General features: G+C 44.2%; 3 protein-coding genes across 3 annotated transcripts; 1 reads left to right on the forward strand and 2 right to left on the reverse strand.

Moving 5' to 3' along the window:
- Positions 1-3,530: 3,530 nt before the first annotated feature.
- LOC119570654 lies at positions 3,531-6,111 on the reverse strand. The gene is made up of 5 exons (XM_037918306.1): positions 5,977-6,111; positions 5,491-5,633; positions 5,231-5,349; positions 4,416-4,658; positions 3,531-4,033 (listed from the first exon to the last, which is right to left on the reverse strand). Exons 2-5 carry the CDS (start codon positions 5,548-5,550, stop codon positions 3,733-3,735), a joined length of 723 nt encoding a protein of 240 aa, XP_037774234.1. The 5' UTR covers positions 5,551-5,633; positions 5,977-6,111; the 3' UTR covers positions 3,531-3,732.
- Positions 5,977-16,780, reverse strand: LOC119570655. The gene is made up of 7 exons (XM_037918307.1): positions 16,758-16,780; positions 15,671-15,753; positions 14,797-14,992; positions 14,272-14,469; positions 6,648-6,758; positions 6,242-6,340; positions 5,977-6,111 (listed from the first exon to the last, which is right to left on the reverse strand). Exons 2-6 carry the CDS (start codon positions 15,698-15,700, stop codon positions 6,327-6,329), a joined length of 549 nt encoding a protein of 182 aa, XP_037774235.1. The 5' UTR covers positions 15,701-15,753; positions 16,758-16,780; the 3' UTR covers positions 5,977-6,111; positions 6,242-6,326.
- Positions 15,833-18,530, forward strand: LOC119570656 (cysteine-rich PAK1 inhibitor-like). The gene is made up of 2 exons (XM_037918308.1): positions 15,833-15,839; positions 17,644-18,530. The coding sequence occupies exons 1-2, from the start codon at positions 15,833-15,835 to the stop codon at positions 18,528-18,530; spliced, it is 894 nt and encodes a 297-aa protein (XP_037774236.1).
- Positions 18,531-18,602: the final 72 nt, after the last annotated feature.

Consider the following 18,602-nt stretch of genomic DNA (forward strand, 5'->3'; position numbering starts at 1 on the left):
ATGCCTGCACGAAGCCAGTGACAATGAATCGAACACCATCTCTTATAGGGGGAAAATATTTCAACGAGACCCGAATTGTCTTGTTGGGCTAATAAAACCGAGAGTTCTAATCCCCACCTTTGAGCAGGCCCCCGTTTTGGGCTAGAGTCCGGCGACTTACCCCATCATTTTGGGATTCCAGAGCTCCTATGGGGTTTTTTCAACACTTGGGAAAAGGGGGGAACGAGAGGGGAAAAAAGGGGGCGAGAGGGAGTGTGTATGTGTATTGTATGTGGATGCCCAATCATGTGGTGCGTGCGTGTGGTGGGTTGGGGTTGTGCTACGTGTGCGGTGCGTGTGCGTGTGCGGGGTCGGTGCGGGTTTTGGGGTGTGTGGTGTGTGTGTGTGTGGGTAGGCTGCGTGCGTGCGTGTGGTGTGTGTTTGTTGCGCGCGCGCGCGGTACGCGTTTTTTAAACGTGCGACAAGCCATAAATGGGAACAAAAATAAGCAAAGAAACAGGGGAAAAAAAAGAATAAAAAAAGGGGGAAAGAAAAAAATTCCTTAAACTTTTTTGTTTTCATCACAGTTTTTTCGTTTTTTTTCTTTTTCTTTCAATTCCTCCGCAGTTTCTTCCCGTTTTTTCCCCGCTAGTAAGAAAAGAAATGAAAAACCATGTTCCAGTTCGAAAACATGTCAATTTTCTTCATTAGGGGTGAAGACTCTAAAGGGTTTTTAAAATTCAAGAGGCCATTTAAAGGACAAGGGAATGGGGAGGGCGGAAGAGAGAGGGGAAGAAAAGGGACGAATGAAAGAAAAGGGGGAAGAGAGAAGAGGAAGAGAGGGGAAAAAGCAAGGTGATGGGTTCATCTTTTTTAGTAATTATTCCCCCTCCTTTTTTCTTTCTTTCCTTTCCTATCTCCTCTCTCTCTCTCTCTCTCCTTCTCTCTCTTCTTTTCCTCTCTCTTTTCCCCTCTCTCTCTCTCTCTCTCTCACCTCTCTGTCGCCTTGTCTCTGTTTCTCCCTTTTTCTTTTCCTCATCACCACTTTCCCTTTCCCCTTTTTTCCTTTCCTTTTGTCTCTCTCCCCTTTTCCCCTTTACTCCTGTCGCCTTTTCTCTTTTTCCCCCTTTTTTTTTTCCCCTCACTCACTTTCCCTTCCCCCCTTTTTTTTTTCCTTTTTCCTTTTCCCTTTTTCTCTCACCATCTCCCCCCTCTCCCCCCCTCTCACCACTCACTCTATGCCCCTCCTCCCCCCTCCCGTTCCCCTTTGAGGTTTATGTAATTAGCAGACCAAAATTTTTTGGGAAAAACGGCATCGGTTTTTAGAAAGTAAAAACCCATTTCCCCTTTAATGGAGGTAAGGGGGAGGGGGTTGGAGAAGGGAAGGAAAAGGGGGAAGAGGGAAAGGGGAATTAGGTTTGGTGGGGAGAGAAAATGGGAAAAATAATGTAAGAGGGTTCCTGGGATTGCCCCTAAAAACATCCCGGTGTATGTTACATATATTAGCTCCCTGTAGATGTGTAATAAATAACATTTCTGGTTAAAACATTTGGGAGCATCATTAAAGATTTCCTCTGACCACTTCCCTTTCCCCCGGGGGCTGTGGTTCAGTGCTAATGATATACATCCCATAGTTCAGGTTTTTTCCATCCTAACAGCCGGGAAGGGGCAGTAAAGGGGTGGAAAAGGGAACCCGTGGAGTATCGAACGATCAGGTTTTTATTTTTTTAAAAGCCCAAACAAGAAGAGTGCGGGGGGTGGGGAAAACCCAAAAGGGGCGGGAAGTTTACCAAAAATTTACTTCACCTTTTTGGGGGACGAAGCTTTTTTAAGGGGAATTTTTTCCAAGATGGGTGAGACACTGATTTCTGAAACATTCTGCCTTCAAACTCAACCTGTGGATTCCCCCTAACATAAAACATAGTATTTAAAAAAAACCAAAAAAACTATAAATTTTGCATTATTACTATTAAAATTTTAGCCTTTTAGGGCCAGGAGAAACATTTTTGAGCGACATTCACCAAAAACACACCCCAAAAATTGTTTATCATTTTGTATGTAGTATATGGTGTTAGGTGTTTTTTTTTTTTGTGGGGTGTTTTTTTGTGTGTGTTTGTGTTTTTGTGTGTGTGTGTGTGTGGTATTGTGTGTGAGTGTGTGTGTTGTGTGTGTGTTTTTGTGGGGTGTGGGGGTTGTTGTTGTGGTTTTTGTGTGTGGGTTTTTGGTTGTGTGGTTTGTGGTGTGGTTGTGTATGTTTATTATGTGTGCTATAATATATATATATATAATATATATTAAAATATATTATATTTATATATATATTATATATATTATATATAATATATATTATTATTAATATATTGCACTTTTACAACACCGTAACAGGGAGCCACGAATTAGCCAAGGTAGTCGCACACCTGAGTACCGACGTGACCTGACCGCCTAGTACCTCTATGTAGCTATAGTCTTATATGCCCTGATGAAGCAGTAAATGCGAAAAGGCCTTCGGCATATTCGTGTGTTTTTTTGTACTTCCCTTCGTTGTTCTACTCGCAATCTGTTAGACATGAATTCCATACATACATATGCATACATATATACATACATACATGCATACATATATACATACATACATGCATACATATATACATACATACATGCATACATATAATATACATACATACATGCATACATATAAATATATACATACATACATGCATACATATAAATATATACATACATACATCATACAGATACATATAAACATACATACATACATACATATAAACATACATACATACATGTCATATACATGTCCACAATGAGCATAGCATTACAGTATGAAATTACCATTTTTTAAGCATGCGGCTGCATAAAACAAAATTACTTGCCTTTCTTCCTTAATGAATATAAAAAACCAAAAAAATTACTATATAACTTGCACAAAAATGCTTTGACATTATGCAACTTCCCTTCCTTCCTTGTCCTCTCCTTGAATATTTGTAATGCAAAATTCAAAACACAAGTACAGTTAAGAATTTAATCGTAATAAAGGAGTGGCTCGCATTCGTTCAATATAAACCGTGTGCATTGTTGCTATTCATCCAATTCTTCGTCAAAGTTGAAATGCTCGACTGAGTGTTAATTGTTTATCTAAAATAATTACGATGTTTTTCTCACATGAAATCTCAAGTAATAGGTAAATTATATGTTACTGTATAATGGGATGATAATAGTGGAGTTTCCGTCACTTTATCTTCCATTTCTTTTCTCCTTTCGTCGTAAACTGACAGCTAATTTAAGTTACTACGAACCTGAAGTCATAAATAAGATGCTTTCCACTTGTATTAACGTAAATGTGATCGAAACATGAAAAAAATATAAAAATCAGGTGATCCAAAATTTGATCGAGGGATAGAAATAGTCGATTAAAATTTTTATTTGATTTATTTTTTGTTTTATTTTTTTTCATTTTAAAGACAACACAACAAAAACAAGGAAGCTAAAAGTCATACGTCTTAAGTACATCAACAATAACAAACACTTAAAACATATAGATACCGATAATACAAAAATACATATATGCATGACGTATCTATAATTAAAAGACTAGATTTAGTAACAATTAAAAGGAGAGACTTCACGCTCGAATGCCACCAATATATTATTCTATACATCATGGGTATAGATATAACCAAAAATTAACAAGGGAGCTCATGAAAAGCAAGAATCGCAAACCCTGAATGTTCATGGTTAAAAGGTGAAGACAGACCAAGCAAATTCTTCAGGAAGGCGAGTCTTCGCATCCCACGAAAATCCTTCTGCAGAGTCCCTAGTGGTTGGCGGGCACGATGGCTGGCCCTGGGAATCGACCCCGCCGCGGAAAAGGGCCTCAAGCACTATGGCAGGTTCCTCTGGGAAGTTCTTTTTCTCGACGTCCTGGCAGGAACTTCCTCCCGCGTTTAGTCGCTGGACGATCCTGCCGTTGACCCACGATGACCACACATCCAGGGTGACTTTCCCAGGGGCGTGCAGCTCCCCCTCTTTCCAGAACCTTAGTGGTGAAGAAAAATATTTGAGCAGGTTCTCAGTTTCATGCATTTATTATCTTTGTTTTTCGCATGAAGGCAACGATTATAACAGCAACAGGACTTATATTGTTCTCATGTTGGAAGTTGACTTATTGAATATTAAAATGCTAATGTAAGTTCTCCATGGCGCGTTAAGACTTGCCACTTACAATTTCACCTCCACCACATTCACCTTTATCTACATGTAAGCCTTTTGTAAGGATTTTGATCCCTCCGAGTGTCATATCTGCATCTCATGTATTATATATCCTAAGCAGCAAGGCATTGTGAAGGCCTTTCATAGAATCATGTATTAATCATTCTTCTCTTTACTATTTTGTTCACAAAGTATTTAGCGCATCTCACCTGTGAATACCCTTCTGCGAAAAGCGAACCACTATGCCGTCCTGCTTGATAACGTAAAGATTAAGTTCTCCAGTAGGAAGGGTGTAGAACCGGGCCTCTACGGGTTCTTCTACCACTACCTCTTGAACGAAGTAAAATTGCGGTTTGGCTCTCAAGGCTGTAAGCCGGTCAGTCTCGCCACTCTGAACGACTGTTCCATAATGTCCAAGAGCCTGGGTTCCATCCCCGTCAAACCAGTCCATTCTGGAACCAAAATTATTTTTGAAAAAATACTGAACATGTGCAAGCCTGTGTGTATGTAGAGAAACAGATGTCGAGCCTCATACCAAAACAAATGACGTGTGAATGAATATCAATCATCAAAATATAAGCCGATACTAGTGAATGTTCATATGATTTTTTTTCCATATCTTGCTAATAAATATCAGAAAGAAAGGAAGTAGATGCTGCACATTCCAGTAATGGTTGTAGTAAGTAAAACGCGTGTAACAACATTAAACACAAGTATTGGAAAATTATTTAAGTTAATTTAAAAACTGCCATTTATTTGTATGTTAAAAACAGGTGTTATAAAACAATTTTTTGAAAAACTTGCGCCATGCATAAAAATCTGTTAAACACTGCATGAATCCAAGTCGGCACAATTTGAATCTGTTAGGATCCACGAGTCCTGACTGTTGCTAGATTAAGGGAAATGTAGTATTGAATCCCCCAACGTAATAGTTGAGGTATTTGGTTTCTCACACACACATCCAAAATTCAACGAGAATGATACAGATATAGCATGATTAAAATCATCAGCTGATCTTTCTTACCTGTATATGTGTACCTGCCCCTGTTGGTCCCCTCTGAAGGCCCCCGAGACCACAACAAGGAACAGGTCACTCAAGTGTGACGTCATTTCTACCCACTTCACATCATCCATGTTTATAACCTGAAAAGATTACATTACACATTTACTTCCACAGTACGGAATACAATTCAGCTATGTAAAATAAAAAAGTTTCAACATTTAAATTTCGAGAAAAATATCCATATTTTTCTCAGTCTCAGTTGAAAATAACGAAATGCGGACCTGGAGTAGAGAGAAAGTGTCCTCCTCGACGTCGTACCGCCACAGCATGAAGGAACCCATGTGCTCATGAGAGTCGCCTTGGTCGGCCACCCCTAGAAGGTGGTGGTGGTGCCACTAGGATCCGTGTGCTCTACTACGGACGCCTGGGAGTGAAAAGGAATTAATATGAACAGGAAATGGCTGGATAATGACACTAATGACAGTCTTGCTATTTGGCTTTATGATGATATTACTGATTACCCCCTATCATGCACAATAGGTCATATCCATGGATGGCCAAAAGTTCAAGATTTGTTTAGACAGTTATATGAAATAATGATATGTATAAATTAGAAGTACTGAAATTTGTTTTTTTGTATATTACTTGTTTCGATATTAAGTAAACCCTAGGGAATAATAACACAATAAGAGACCTGTATATCCTGTTAAAATTGGGTAAGGAAATGATGAGGAATAAAGCTTAAATGAGGTAGTTTGAAGATCTACCTTGACTGGGTTGAATTTAGTGGTCAGCCGTTGTAGCTCCTGGAAATGGCCTGGCGAATGTTCACAGGTTACCAGGACTTCATTACCCCTTGCAGGAACAATGATTAAGCAGGGCTTCTCACGCAGCATCACCATCTGTTGAAAAACGGTAACAATGAATGAAGAAAAAAAAAGTATCGGTAATCTTTAAAACTATTTCTATCAAAGAGAAGCAACTCTGTATCAGAGTGTCGTCATAGATGACCATATCCTCAGAGCAAAATACCTGCACATCAGCTGCTCCAGGAGTGGACACACTAGACGTCCAACGGGCCCCACCAGCTGTGATGTTCCAGATTAGCACCTCCTTGTCACTTGTTACTTTCTGGGATGGCCAATGGAGAAACCATTTAAAAGCAAGTTAGAAGAAGGGTTAAAAGATTAATACCAAAAAAATGGATGCATGTGTATATATAATGTATAAAGGAGAGACTGAAGAAGACAAAGCAAAACAAGGCACTATCCATTTTTCCTATGATTGAATTATCCTTAGTTCTCCAGGCCTGATCAATCTTCTTTACAAGTTGCTGTGTAAAGATTACATGGGAGAGAAAATTGTACAAACAAAATAAATCGAGTATATATATTGATTAACGAATATCTACTTCCTCTGCATACTTTTTTTTACATACCGTGCCACCATCTGAGGAAACATCCAAGCAGACATGTCCTGTCACAACAATTCTTCCCATGGCTTGTGTAACCCACCGCATTTTTGGTACAGACTCCACCTAAATTCATATCTGATTGGAGAGAGGAGAAATTTCTTCAGAATGATGTAGACTAAAGTTTCTTTAATGGAAATGCAGCATAGAGCTAGTGCTGCATTTAAATTTGTTGCAATACGGTAAAAGTTACATACACGACAGCATTAAGAACAATGAGATGTAGGAAAAAGGTAAACAGATCAAACTATGAATCTCACTTATCCTCCCCTATAACCTTGGGACCTCACTAATGGAGACCTAATCACCCGGCCAATTAAAGTAAACTAGGTGATTTTTTCCTTTTATGCTTCAAGTGTGGGATGACAGGTGAGCCTGCCTTGCACTGGGGTGCACACCCCTCCCTACCCTGGCCCCTATGGAACCAGAACCGACTGCGAGTGACCAGCGCGGCCCCAACCCAACCCGCGGCTAGGGTGCCCTGTGGGACGGACGTCACCAGCCTGGAAATACTGCATATGGCATCAGGACAAATGTGTATCATGCAAAAAAAAAGACGATGCCATAATATACGTTATTGGATTCCATCGCATGCTGAAATCCCTAGACATGATCATGCAAATCGGCTCGCAAAATCAGCATGTGACAAGTAAAGTGTGGATGTAGATAAACTTTTGTATCCTAAATTTGGAATGTAATATCACATGACCACATATCAAATGTAGCAATGCTTTTCCACACCCAAACTGTATGCTAGTGTGGTAGATGAGTAAATAATGTTTACAGGAAAGTAACGAAAGGTGAAGGGAAGATGGAGGCTGCCAGGTTCAAGAAAAAGGCGAGGGATTTACTTCTGCGTTCAGCCGACGGTAAACGCCTACTTCACCTGCTGGAAGAGGCCCCCGCAACCCGTCCATGAGAGGTCTCCCGAAGGTACACAAGCCAGGCATGCCGATGAGACCGATCACCTCTGGCATTGGCAGCGCTCCCCATCGTTTGGCCAAGTATTTGGCTAAACCCCTCTCTGGCGCTATGGGGGTCATCAGTGATTCCCACCTGAAGAACTCCGGGGACCTCAGACGTCTCCAGAATTCTGGGTATAGAAATAAAAAACTTGCCAGTTTTGATGTTAAATCCCTCTTTACCAATGTACCCACAGACGGAGCAGTCCGGGCAGTCGAGAGGGTCACCAGCTCCATGACAGACGCAGAACTCCCGCTGCCGAGACACCACTTCGTTCTCCTAGTGAAGTTATGCGTGGACTTCGGCTACTTCGAATTTGCTGGGGATGAATACCAGCAGATTAGTGGTCTCGCCATGGGCTCCCCTTGAGTGCCGTCATGGCTTGCTTGTTCATGGAGACGCTGGAGAGGATAACTACAGGGATATAATTGGCAGACATTCAACATGGCTTCGATACGTAGATGACGTCCTCGTCATTGTCCCCAGGAGGTTGTGCTTACAACATACACTAACGCGAATCAACTCCGTTCACGAGAAAATCCAGTTCACCGTGGAGGAGGAGAATCAGAAACTACCTTTCCTGGACACTCTGATCCATCGGGGTGACGACGGCCTCTGTATACAGGAAGCCAACAAATAAAGATGATTATATCCATTACTACTCCGCCCACAGCAACAAAACGAATCTGGTGTTGTGATTGGCTTCTTCCTCAGAGCACTGAGGATCTGCAGCCCTAAATTTTCTCGAGGATGAGGTTGCCTATATAATTAGTTCTTTCATGAAACATAAGTATCCCAGAGGCTTCCTGTTAAACCTCAGAAAGAAGGCGGAGAGCATACTTGTAAGAGCAGACCCCGCACCCTCTTCTAATAATTGTCTCATTTTACCATCATGTAACATTTCCCAGGCGATCAGCAGATACTTCGGCAAAATAGTGAGAATCGCCAGCACATCCGGGGAAAAGATACACGACTTGATACATGACAGAAAGCAGCCCGAAAGCAACCCTTGTAGTGTTGTATATCGCATACCCTGCAGTGGTTGCGATACAGCATACTTTGGGGAAACAGGCCGTGGTTTCAGCACCAGGATCAGCGAACATCGAGCTGACATCCATCACCACAGAACTTCCAATGCCATGGTGGTACATGTAGATGAAGCTGGACATCTACCAAACTGGAAGGACGCAGAAATAGTCCATGAAGGACTGAACAAACTAAAAGAAAAAGAAAAAAAAAAAAGAAAATTATGGAAGCAGCCTACATCGCGACGGAGAGTAATGTCAACACGGCATCGGGCAGGTTCAGATTATCCAAGGTCACAGCAACAATCCTACGAGCAACGAATAGGAGGTCACAGTCAGGTATTTTGTCAGCTCACGCTTGATATATATCTTCTATGTAATTTCTCTGTTGTATGTATTTCTGACGAAGACGCATTCGAAACCGGTCAAATACATCTCTTGTATTGTGAAGATATTCATTCTCATTCATACCTTGTCTACATTTGTCAATATGAATACGGTTCATCATACTCACGGCATGAATGGCGAATGGGTCCCCCCTCCCCGGGATTTTTCACAAGACGCAAGATCCAGAGTGTCAAGAATCGGCGTTGGTTCCTGATGGACTGCTTGGCTGAGCAAGTATTGCCACTTCAGCTCCAGGCCAGTTGAAATCCGGCGAGCATCCGTTCCCAGATAGTGCTCGGGCCTTCCTTGTGGAGGCCATTAGGACCCTGCAACACCGACTCGACGAACTCCGGGATGAACTCGAGGGAGAACACCTTCCCCATGGGCTGGTCATCCAATTACAACAGGAGGACCAAGCTCAACGAGTCAAACATAAAGAGAAGTTACATCGTATATGCAGAAAGAGCAGTTGAACAAAAGCTGGACGAAGTGATCTCCTCAAAAACATGTCCTCCAAACACCTGACTCCCTTGGAAAAAGAAGCCCTCTCGCTAGGCCTCAAATTCAGCACCGGGCAAGAAAAGAAGGACCTAATGGACTACGTCATCTCGAACCACCGCTGGACCGATAGTGACGTCGACAAAGGGTTCGTCCAAAGGATCACTGCTTGCTGTATGGCTGATGCATCGTCGCGCCCCCCGGCGATCCCACGCAGATATATCTCCGCGTTGAAGGACTTCCGCGACGACAAGACCATCGTCATCACCCAGGCTGATAAAGGTGGTGGCATTGTTATGGATAAAAGTGATTATTTACTCAAAATGAACAAATTACTTTCCGATTCTTCTGTTTACAGGAAAGTAACGAAAGGTAAAGGGAAGATGGAGGCTGCCAGGTTCAAGAAAAAGGCGAGGGATTTACTTCTGCGTTCAGCCGACGGTAAACGCCTACTTCACCTGCTGGAAGAGGCCCCCGCAACCCGTCCATGAGAGGTCTCCCGAAGGTACACAAGCCAGGCATGCCGATGAGACCGATCACCTCTGGCATTGGCAGCGCTCCCCATCGTTTGGCCAAGTATTTGGCTAAACCCTTCTCTGGCGCTATGGGGGTCATCAGTGATTCCCACCTGAAGAACTCCGGGGACCTCATCAGACGTCTCCAGAATTCTGGGTATAGAATAAAAAACTTGCCAGTTTTGATGTTAAATCCCTCTTTACCAATGTACCCACAGACGGAGCAGTCCGGGCAGTCGAGAGGGTCACCAGCTCCATGACAGACGCAGAACTCCCGCTGCCGAGACACCACTTCGTTCTCCTAGTGAAGTTATGCGTGGACTTGGACTTCGGCTACTTCGAATTTGCTGGGGATGAATACCAGCAGATTAGTGGTCTCGCCATGGGCTCCCCCTTGAGTGCCGTCATGGCTTGCTGTTCATGGAGACGCTGGAGAGGGATAACTACAGGGATATAATTGGCAGATATTCAACATGGCTTCGATACGTAGATGACGTCCTCGTCATTGTCCCCAGGAGGTCGTGCTTACAACATACACTAACGCGACTCAACTCCGTTCACGAGAAAATCCAGTTCACCGTGGAGGAGGAGAATCAGAAACTACCTTTCCTGGACACTCTGATCCATCGGGGTGACGACGGCCTACGTTTCTCTGTATACAGGAAGCCAACAAATAAAGATGATTATATCCATTATACTCCGCCCACAACAACAAAACGAAATCTGGTGTTGTGATTGGCTTCTTCCTCAGAGCACTGAGGATCTGCAGCCCTGAATTTCTCGAGGATGAGGTTGCCTATATAATTAGTTCTTTCATGAAACATAAGTATCCCAGAGGCTTCCTGTTAAACCTCAGAAAGAAGGCGGAGAGCATACTTGTAAGAGCAGACCCCGCACCCTCTTCTAATAATTGTCTCATTTTACCGTCATGTAACATTTCCCAGGCGATCAGCAGATACTTCGGCAAAATAGTGAGAATCGCCAGCACATCCGGGGAAAAGATACATGACTTAATACATGACAGAAAGCAGCCCGAAAGCAACCCTTGTAGTGTTGTATATCGCATACCCTGCAGTGGTTGCGATACAGCATACTTTGGGGAAACAGGCCGTGGTTTCAGCACCAGGGATCAGCGAACATCGAGCTGACATCCGTCACCACAGAACTTCCAATGCCATGGTGGTACATGTAGATGAAGCTGGACATCTACCAAACTGGACGGACGCAGAAATAGTCCATGAAGGACTGAACAAACTAGAAACAAAAATAAAAAAAAAATAAAAAGAAAAATTATGGAAGCAGCATACATCGCGACGGAGAGTAATGTCAACACGGCATCGGGCAGGTTCAGATTATCCAAGGTCACAGCAACAATCCTACGAGCAACGAATAGGAGGTCACAGTCAGGTATTTTGTCAGCTCACACCTGATATATATCTTCTATGTAATTTCTCTGTTGTATGTATTTCTGACGAAGACGCATTCGAAACCGGTCAAATACATCTCTTGTATTGTGAAGATATTCATTCTCATTCATACCTTGTCTACATTTGTCAACATGAATACGGTTCATATAGCCTAAAATTCCAATGTAATACTATTATATGATGCTATGACCATGCATCAATTGTACTACAGCTTGCCCACGCCTGTGCAGTTAACCATGGTGGTAAATAAGAACACACACACACTTTGAAATACATAGCTTAGAGATAGTGCAAAATGAAGCTATGAGAATTGTCCTCGGCATCCTGAGAACAGCTAGGATAGTGAACATGAGATCAGATCTAAACGTACCATCCATTTTGATAGAATGATACAAATTTCCACTGTAATTGGGGTCAAAGCTCAGAGAATCCTTGTATCTTACATCTTTTCAAAAACAACTGCAACATAAAATCAGACAAGCAGATGTGACTAATCATTCACATGCACACCCTCTGATATACAAAATTTACATGAACATTACATAGCTTAATGTCCCAATAAGTTAAAACCAAAAGGTCGATCCATTTGCCCATGGAAAAATTCATCATTGATTGTGCACCTTACATGTCTACACAAAAACTGTACATAGCTGCATATTAAAAAGATGCATTTGCAATAGTAGAGGAACACACAAAATCTATGGGGGATGTATACAAGTCTTGCATTAACAGATCCATAGTCTGGATACAAAGATGGTTGTGAATAGGCTGTATACAAAAATGGCTTACTGCAACATCTAACTAATACAAGTGCAAAATTGGGCTACCACTACACAAACGGAGTTGGCAGGTATACTCCTTGCAACGGAATTCCGTTTCTTGTATTCGATTTGAAAGGTGATTTTCATCCTACTTATCCTTTTTTTAACATGTGTTTGAAAACGTTTTATCATCTAGCAATTACAGATATGCCCACGAACATCTGTGAACACCCTCTTCGCACATGAAGATATGGGAGGACAACAGTATGGGAGCTCCAGTCCTTCATCAGCCTGCGGTTACTCATGGGACTCCAATCCTGGTTTACCCTGAGGGACTTCTGGTCTACTGATCCTTTGAGGTTTTCGCCCGTGTTCCCAAGACAGTGACCAGGGATCAGTTCGGTGCTTTGACCATCACTCCACTTCGCTGACAAGGGGGAGCACAATGCAGAGGATCAACTGTGGAAGCTGCGACAGGTGCTCGATGTCCTGGATAATGATCTTTGTCCCGAACATGACCGTCACCGTCATGGGCCTTCAAGGGATATCATCTCACCCCGCATCTGAGCAAGTGAGCAAGGCGGGGCCTGAAGGTCTACAAGTTCTGCTCGTCCAGTAGTTGAGAGGGAGAGTATACAGCGGCCTTCAAGATCTACATGGTTCAAAATCGCGGGGAGTTCTCCACTGGCATAAAGGCCGTCATCGACCTGACGACGACCTGAGCTGCTCAGCAAGGCACACTAACAACTGGTATTCCTCCCCGACTCTTCAACTACCTGCAGGCCCTAGAAGACCAGTGTCAACGCGTTGGACTGTCCGCCTGGCCCACAGCGGGAAACTCAACCAGGCTGACTTCAGGAGGGTGACGCCCTGGTTCCTTTTGCCTTTTTCTTCCTCAAGATCAGGAGGAAGTCCAACAGGCGCACATGCCGAGGGAGACTATTCAGGCATTGGAGGCGATGTGCACACTGCTGGAGGACCTAACACCGAAGGGAGGAGATCAGGGCCATGTGCAACAATGATTCCCATCTGTGCTACACCCGTCAGGAGGTGCCTCCATCAGAACAGTCCCTTCAAGTGCAACGAGGCCTACCCGGTCGTAGGTCAGGACCAGTGAGCTCCTGAGGGCGAGTCTGGGGAAGAAGGCTTGTGGAGGACGGATTGGGCCGCCGTGACGCAGGTCCCGAGTGACCCGGAAGATGCGCGCGTCGACGAGCTGAAGACATTTGTGATTTGTAGTACTGGCGAACCATGAATGATATCATGTCATTTTTTTATTATGCCTACTTTAAATGCTTGCTGTACACGTTTGCAATTCAAGTTTTTTTCTGTAATAATGTATTGGAAGTAAGTGAGGTGTGATGCCTTCAAGGAGATCCTTCAAGCCCATTCAGTTTCCCGCCCGGGGAAGTCTCGTGAAGACATCTGGGCCTTACTGAAGGCCATCTAGTTGACCTCTACATCAACTTTTAAATGAGATTAGCGATAGGGGATTGACACCTCAATAGATCAAAGCGAGTCAGCCCTGTAGGTGTTCAATCATCCATGGTACCTAGGGTAGGTAGCTGACCCTCTTAACTATGTTTACAAGCTGTCCTCACCTTCAATCACGATGGCAGTGTAGAAGAGAGGAAGACACATTGGTTGTGTGTTGAGATGGTTGCTGAGATACCTTAATGAGTGTATTTGTTGTACTGCTGTGTTATGTTGTGTTGTGCCTGTGACAAGTGAATAAATGTAAGGGCAGAAACATTCTTTCGGACAACGCTACCATCGTAATAAGTTCAGCTGGAACCTCACCTTCAGCAGAGGTTCCTACATTGCTAATAGAACAAAAGGTGGACATCCTTATCAATAATGTACAAACTAAGGAATGATGATAATGTGATTGTAGATGAAAATGGATTTTCTTTCCGACTTGCAGGATGGTCCAATTAATTTGCACAACTGACCAGAAAAAGGGTATTTTTGCACTTGCAAACTAAACGCTACAATTTTAAATTTCATCGACTTACTTGTATCCTCATAACGACCATCTTCGAGGAGCTTGAAGATCTTGGTGCTGCCCAAGGACGTTATGAGTGCGAGGTATTCTGTGGTGTTGCTCGAGGGGCGCCCTTGCAGGAAGGGGTCCATGATGAGGGGCACCATTCTCACCAGGGGCTCCTGAAACTCCTGCACTCTCCGCCAGCCCCAGAATTCATTAGCTTGACCTACGAAGCCATTAAATGAGGAGAAATGCAGATAAGTATGAAAACGGTTGATGATGCAAACAGGTACCAGGTACATAACATGCAACTCTTACGATTTTTGGAAATGATCGGGTCAAATAAATAGGCACAAGAATGAGAATAACTCCTCTAAAATCCTTGTTTTTCATTGAATTGCTCAGGAATGTTCAAGACCTCCAGAAATCAAGAAAATCATATTATATAAAAAATGCATAAAAAATCGGTGAATAAGAAGCAAGTATGCACGGCATTCTGTCAACAAGGCTCAACACCCAGCACATGTTCCCGTCTCTGTCGACCTTAACGCACCTTCCAAAACATGGTGGTTGATGCGAGATATATTATAAGTATATTCATAAGGCAGGGCGAGTTCCGACACGTCTGGAGGAGAAGCTATCAGGGCCAAGACGCCATCGAGGGTCCTGTGAAGGTTAAGGTCCTGGAAGGTCACCCCGCCCTGGAAATAGACCTGACCGCTCACCACGTTCTCTCGGTCAAGCCGGACCTGGGGGGGGGGAGGGAAGGGGTGAGAACGATGAAAGGGAGGATGAGAGGAAGGAAGGAAGGAAGGAAGGAGGCAAAGGGAGGATGAAAAAGAAGGAAGGAAGGAAGGAGGCAAAGGGAGGATGAAAGGATGAGAGGAAGGAAGGAAGGAAGGAAGGAAGGAGGCAAAGGGAGGATGAAAGGATGAGAGGAAGGAAGGAAGGAAGGAAGGAAGGAAGGAAGGAGGCAAAGGGAGGATGAAAGGATGAGAGGAAGGAAGGAAGGAAGGAAGGAAGGAGGCAAAGGGAGGATGAAAGGATGAGAGGAAGGAAGGAAGGAGGCAAAGGGAGGACGAAAGGACGGAAGGGGGGGGGGGGGGGAGGGAGGAAGGCATGGGGAGGATGAGGCGGCGAGAGTGCGACAAAGGGAGGAAGGGGTGCGAGGAGCGGGTCTTTAAACAATTTTGAAAGAATATATACAAATTAATACAAATGTGAATTCTTTCGTAGATGATTCAATTAAACAGTAAAGATTTCTACACAGAACAAACTTTACACATCAAGAATACAACATCTAGTACATTTCTTTTAACCTTCTTTCGGGGAAGAGGGCGCGGAGGGAGGGGGGGGGGCGATAACAGAATGGTCCAAAATTATAAAGATTTTCCGATACAATATTCCGAAAAATTGGTTACACTCACAGCTGTGTTCCACAAATCTGTCAGATTCATTGAGTTGAAGTGGCCGTCGTCAGAAGTAAGACTTTCGACCGTAAGTGCAATATCTGGAACAAAAAATGAAAAAGGGGAAAATGGAATGGTTTCCAATAATATTTTGTTCCGTACATTAGTCCATATTGCAAAATGTACCGTGCACTATGAACTTCATAATGCATAATTACAGGGGCGAACAAACGAACTCTACATAAAATAAAGGGGGCGGAAAAAAAAGACATGATGTAAATATTCTTTTAATATCTATATAACACATTATCTTAAATATAAAATTATTAAATAAAATATATATATATATTAAAATTTTATAATTTTATTTTAATATATATATATATATATATATAATCTGTGGGGTATCTGTGGTGTATCTGTGTGTGTATTGTGTTTGTGTGGTTGTGTGTGTGTGGTGTGTGTTTTGGGGGGGGTGTGTGTGTGTGTGTGTGTGTGTGTGTGGGGTGGTGTTGCGCGCGCGCGCGCGCGTATAAAAATATATTACATACAAATATCCATACATTTTACAATACCATACACATACCTACATATACATATACAGTATTGTTGTATATATTATGTATATGTACTTTACACTATAATACCATACAACGCCACACACATTAATATATATAATATATATAATTTATCATACACCGCCCCACGTTATAATATATATATATAAATACTTCACCCCCCCCCACACTTTAATATATCAATCACACGCCAACCACACACCCCCACACCGCACCCCCACCCCACCCCCACGCCCACCCCCCACGCAAAACCCCCAAAAACCCCCCACGATTTTTTATTTTTTTGTTTTTTCTTTACTATATTTTTACTAAAAACCAAAATAAATATAAATTTTTAAAATAGGGTAATACGGATAGCCCCCCTATACGAAAATAAAACAAGTGTCCACGAATCAAAGAAAAAAAAAGGGAAATAAAAAAACTACCAAAACAAGATCACATTGACGACAAAAGGGAAAGTTAAAAAAAAAAAAAAAAAAAAAAAAAAAGATAACCGCCAGGGCCCTGACGCCAAACAGGTCAAGCACCTTCTCTCCCACCCACGACGGACGGGACCCTTGCCTGACCTGGTTTTCCCAAGGGGTCCGCTCCCCCTTTTCCCCTCCCCCCCCCCTCGGAAGGAGGCGGGGGCCCCTTTTTTCGGTGGTGCCTTAAATAAAGAGGGAGGGGGGAGGGAGGGAGGGAGGGAGGAGGAGGGGGGGGAAGGGGGCGGAGGAAAAAGAAGGAGCGAAAGGGGGGAGGAGGGAGGGAGAGGGAGAGAGGGGGGGAAAAAGAGAGAGAGAGAGGGGGAGGAGAGGGGAGAAGAGAAAGGGGGGCAGAGAAGAGGAGGAGAGAGAGACGGAAAGGAAGAGAGAGGGGGAAAGACGGGCAGAGAGAGAAGAGGGGGAAGGGGGAGGGGGAGAGAGAGAGAAGAGAGAGGAGAGACGGGAGAGAGAGAGAGAGGGAGAGAGAGAGAGAGAGAGAGAGGAGAGAGGAGCGGGGGCAAAGAGAGGAGAGAGAGGAGAGAGAGAAGAGAGAGAGGAGAGAGAGAGAGAGAGAGAGAGAGAGAGAGAGAGGAGGAAAGAGGGGGAGAGAGAGAGGAGAGAGAGAGAAGAGAGAGGGAACGGGGAGAGGGGAGGGAGAGAGAGTGAAAAGAGAGGGGGAGAGGGGGAGAGAGAGGGGAGAGAGGGGAGAGGGGGGAGAGAGAGGAGAGAGGGAGAGAAGGGAAGGGAGAGAGAGGGAGAGAGAGGGAGAGAGGGGGAGAGAGAGGAGAGAGGGGAGAGAGAGGGAGAAAAGGGGGGAGAGGGGAGTGAGGGAGAGAGGGGAGAGGAGGGGGAGGAGGATAAGAGCTTATTTACATCTAAAAAATATTTTACATTTTACTCCTGTTTTTAACATATCAATTTAAATTTTCATAAAATAAAATCCTGGCAGCCCTGCCCGGTCCCCGTCCCTGCCCGTGTGCCCGTGCCCGGGTTTTCCCCGTCCCCTGCCCGTGCCCGTGCCCGTGTGCCCGTGCCCGTGCCCGTGTGCCCGTGCCCGTGCCCGTGCCCGTGTGCCCGTGCCCCTATGCTATGCTTGTGCCTGTTCCCGTGTGCCTATGCTATGCTTGTGCCTGTTCCCGTGTGCCTATGCTATGCTTGTGCCTGTTCCCGTGTGCCTATGCTATGCTTGTGCCTGTTCCCGTGTGCCTATGCTATGCTTGTGCCTGTTCCCGTGTGCCTATGCTATGCTTGTGCCTGTTCCCGTGTGCCTATGCTATGCTTGTGCCTGTTCCCGTGTGCCTATGCTATGCTTGTGCCTGTTCCCGTGTGCCTAAGCTATGCTTGTGCCTGTTCCCGTGTGCCTATGCTATGCTTGTGCCTGTTCCCGTGTGCCTATGCTATGCTTGTGCCTGTTCCCGTGTGCCTATGCTATGCTTGTGCCTATCCCTATGTCTATGCTTGTGCCTGTGCCTGTGCCTATCCCTATGTGCCTGTTCCTGTGCTTATCCCTATGTGCCTGTGCCTGTCCCTATCCCTATGTGCCTGTGCCTGTTCCTGTGCCTATGTGCCTGTTCCTGTGCCTATGTGCCTGTGCCTATCCCTATGTGCCTGTGCCTATCCCTAGGGCCCTGTGCCTATCCCTATGTGCCTGCCTGTGCCTATCCTATGTGCCTGTTCCTGTGCCTATCCCTATGTGCCTGTTGTGCCTATCCCTATGTGCCTTTCCTGTGCCTATCCCTATGTGCCTGTCCTTTTGCTATCCCTATGTGCCTGTGGACTGTGCCTATCCCTTATGTGCCTGTGCCTATCCCTACCCATATGTGCCTGTGCCTGTGACTGTGCCTTATCCCTATGTGCCTGTTCCTGTCCCTATCCCTATGTGCCTGTTCCTGTGCTATCCCTATGTGC

The sequence above is a fragment of the Penaeus monodon genome, unplaced genomic scaffold, assembly GCF_015228065.2.
Source record: "Penaeus monodon isolate SGIC_2016 unplaced genomic scaffold, NSTDA_Pmon_1 PmonScaffold_346, whole genome shotgun sequence".
NCBI lineage: Eukaryota > Metazoa > Arthropoda > Malacostraca > Decapoda > Penaeidae > Penaeus > Penaeus monodon.

Excerpts from the sequence above, each read along its gene's own strand:
- LOC119570654 (XM_037918306.1), bottom strand. The coding sequence starts at position 5,550 with ATGGGTTCCTTCATGCTGTGGCGGTACGACGTCGAGGAGGACACTTTC. Across the intron at positions 5,350-5,490 it reads ACACTTTCTCTCTACTCCAG|GTTATAAACATGGATGATGT; the intron begins GTCCGCATTTCG and ends TAATCTTTTCAG. Across the intron at positions 4,659-5,230 it reads GGGCAGGTACACATATACAG|AATGGACTGGTTTGACGGGG; the intron begins GTAAGAAAGATC and ends TTTTGGTTCCAG.
- LOC119570655 (XM_037918307.1), bottom strand. The coding sequence starts at position 15,700 with ATGAATCTGACAGATTTGTGGAACACAGCT. Across the intron at positions 14,470-14,796 it reads CAACCACCATGTTTTGGAAG|GTCAAGCTAATGAATTCTGG; the intron begins GTGCGTTAAGGT and ends ATGGCTTCGTAG. Across the intron at positions 6,759-14,271 it reads TGGTCGTTATGAGGATACAA|ATATGAATTTAGGTGGAGTC; the intron begins GTAAGTCGATGA and ends CTCTCCAATCAG.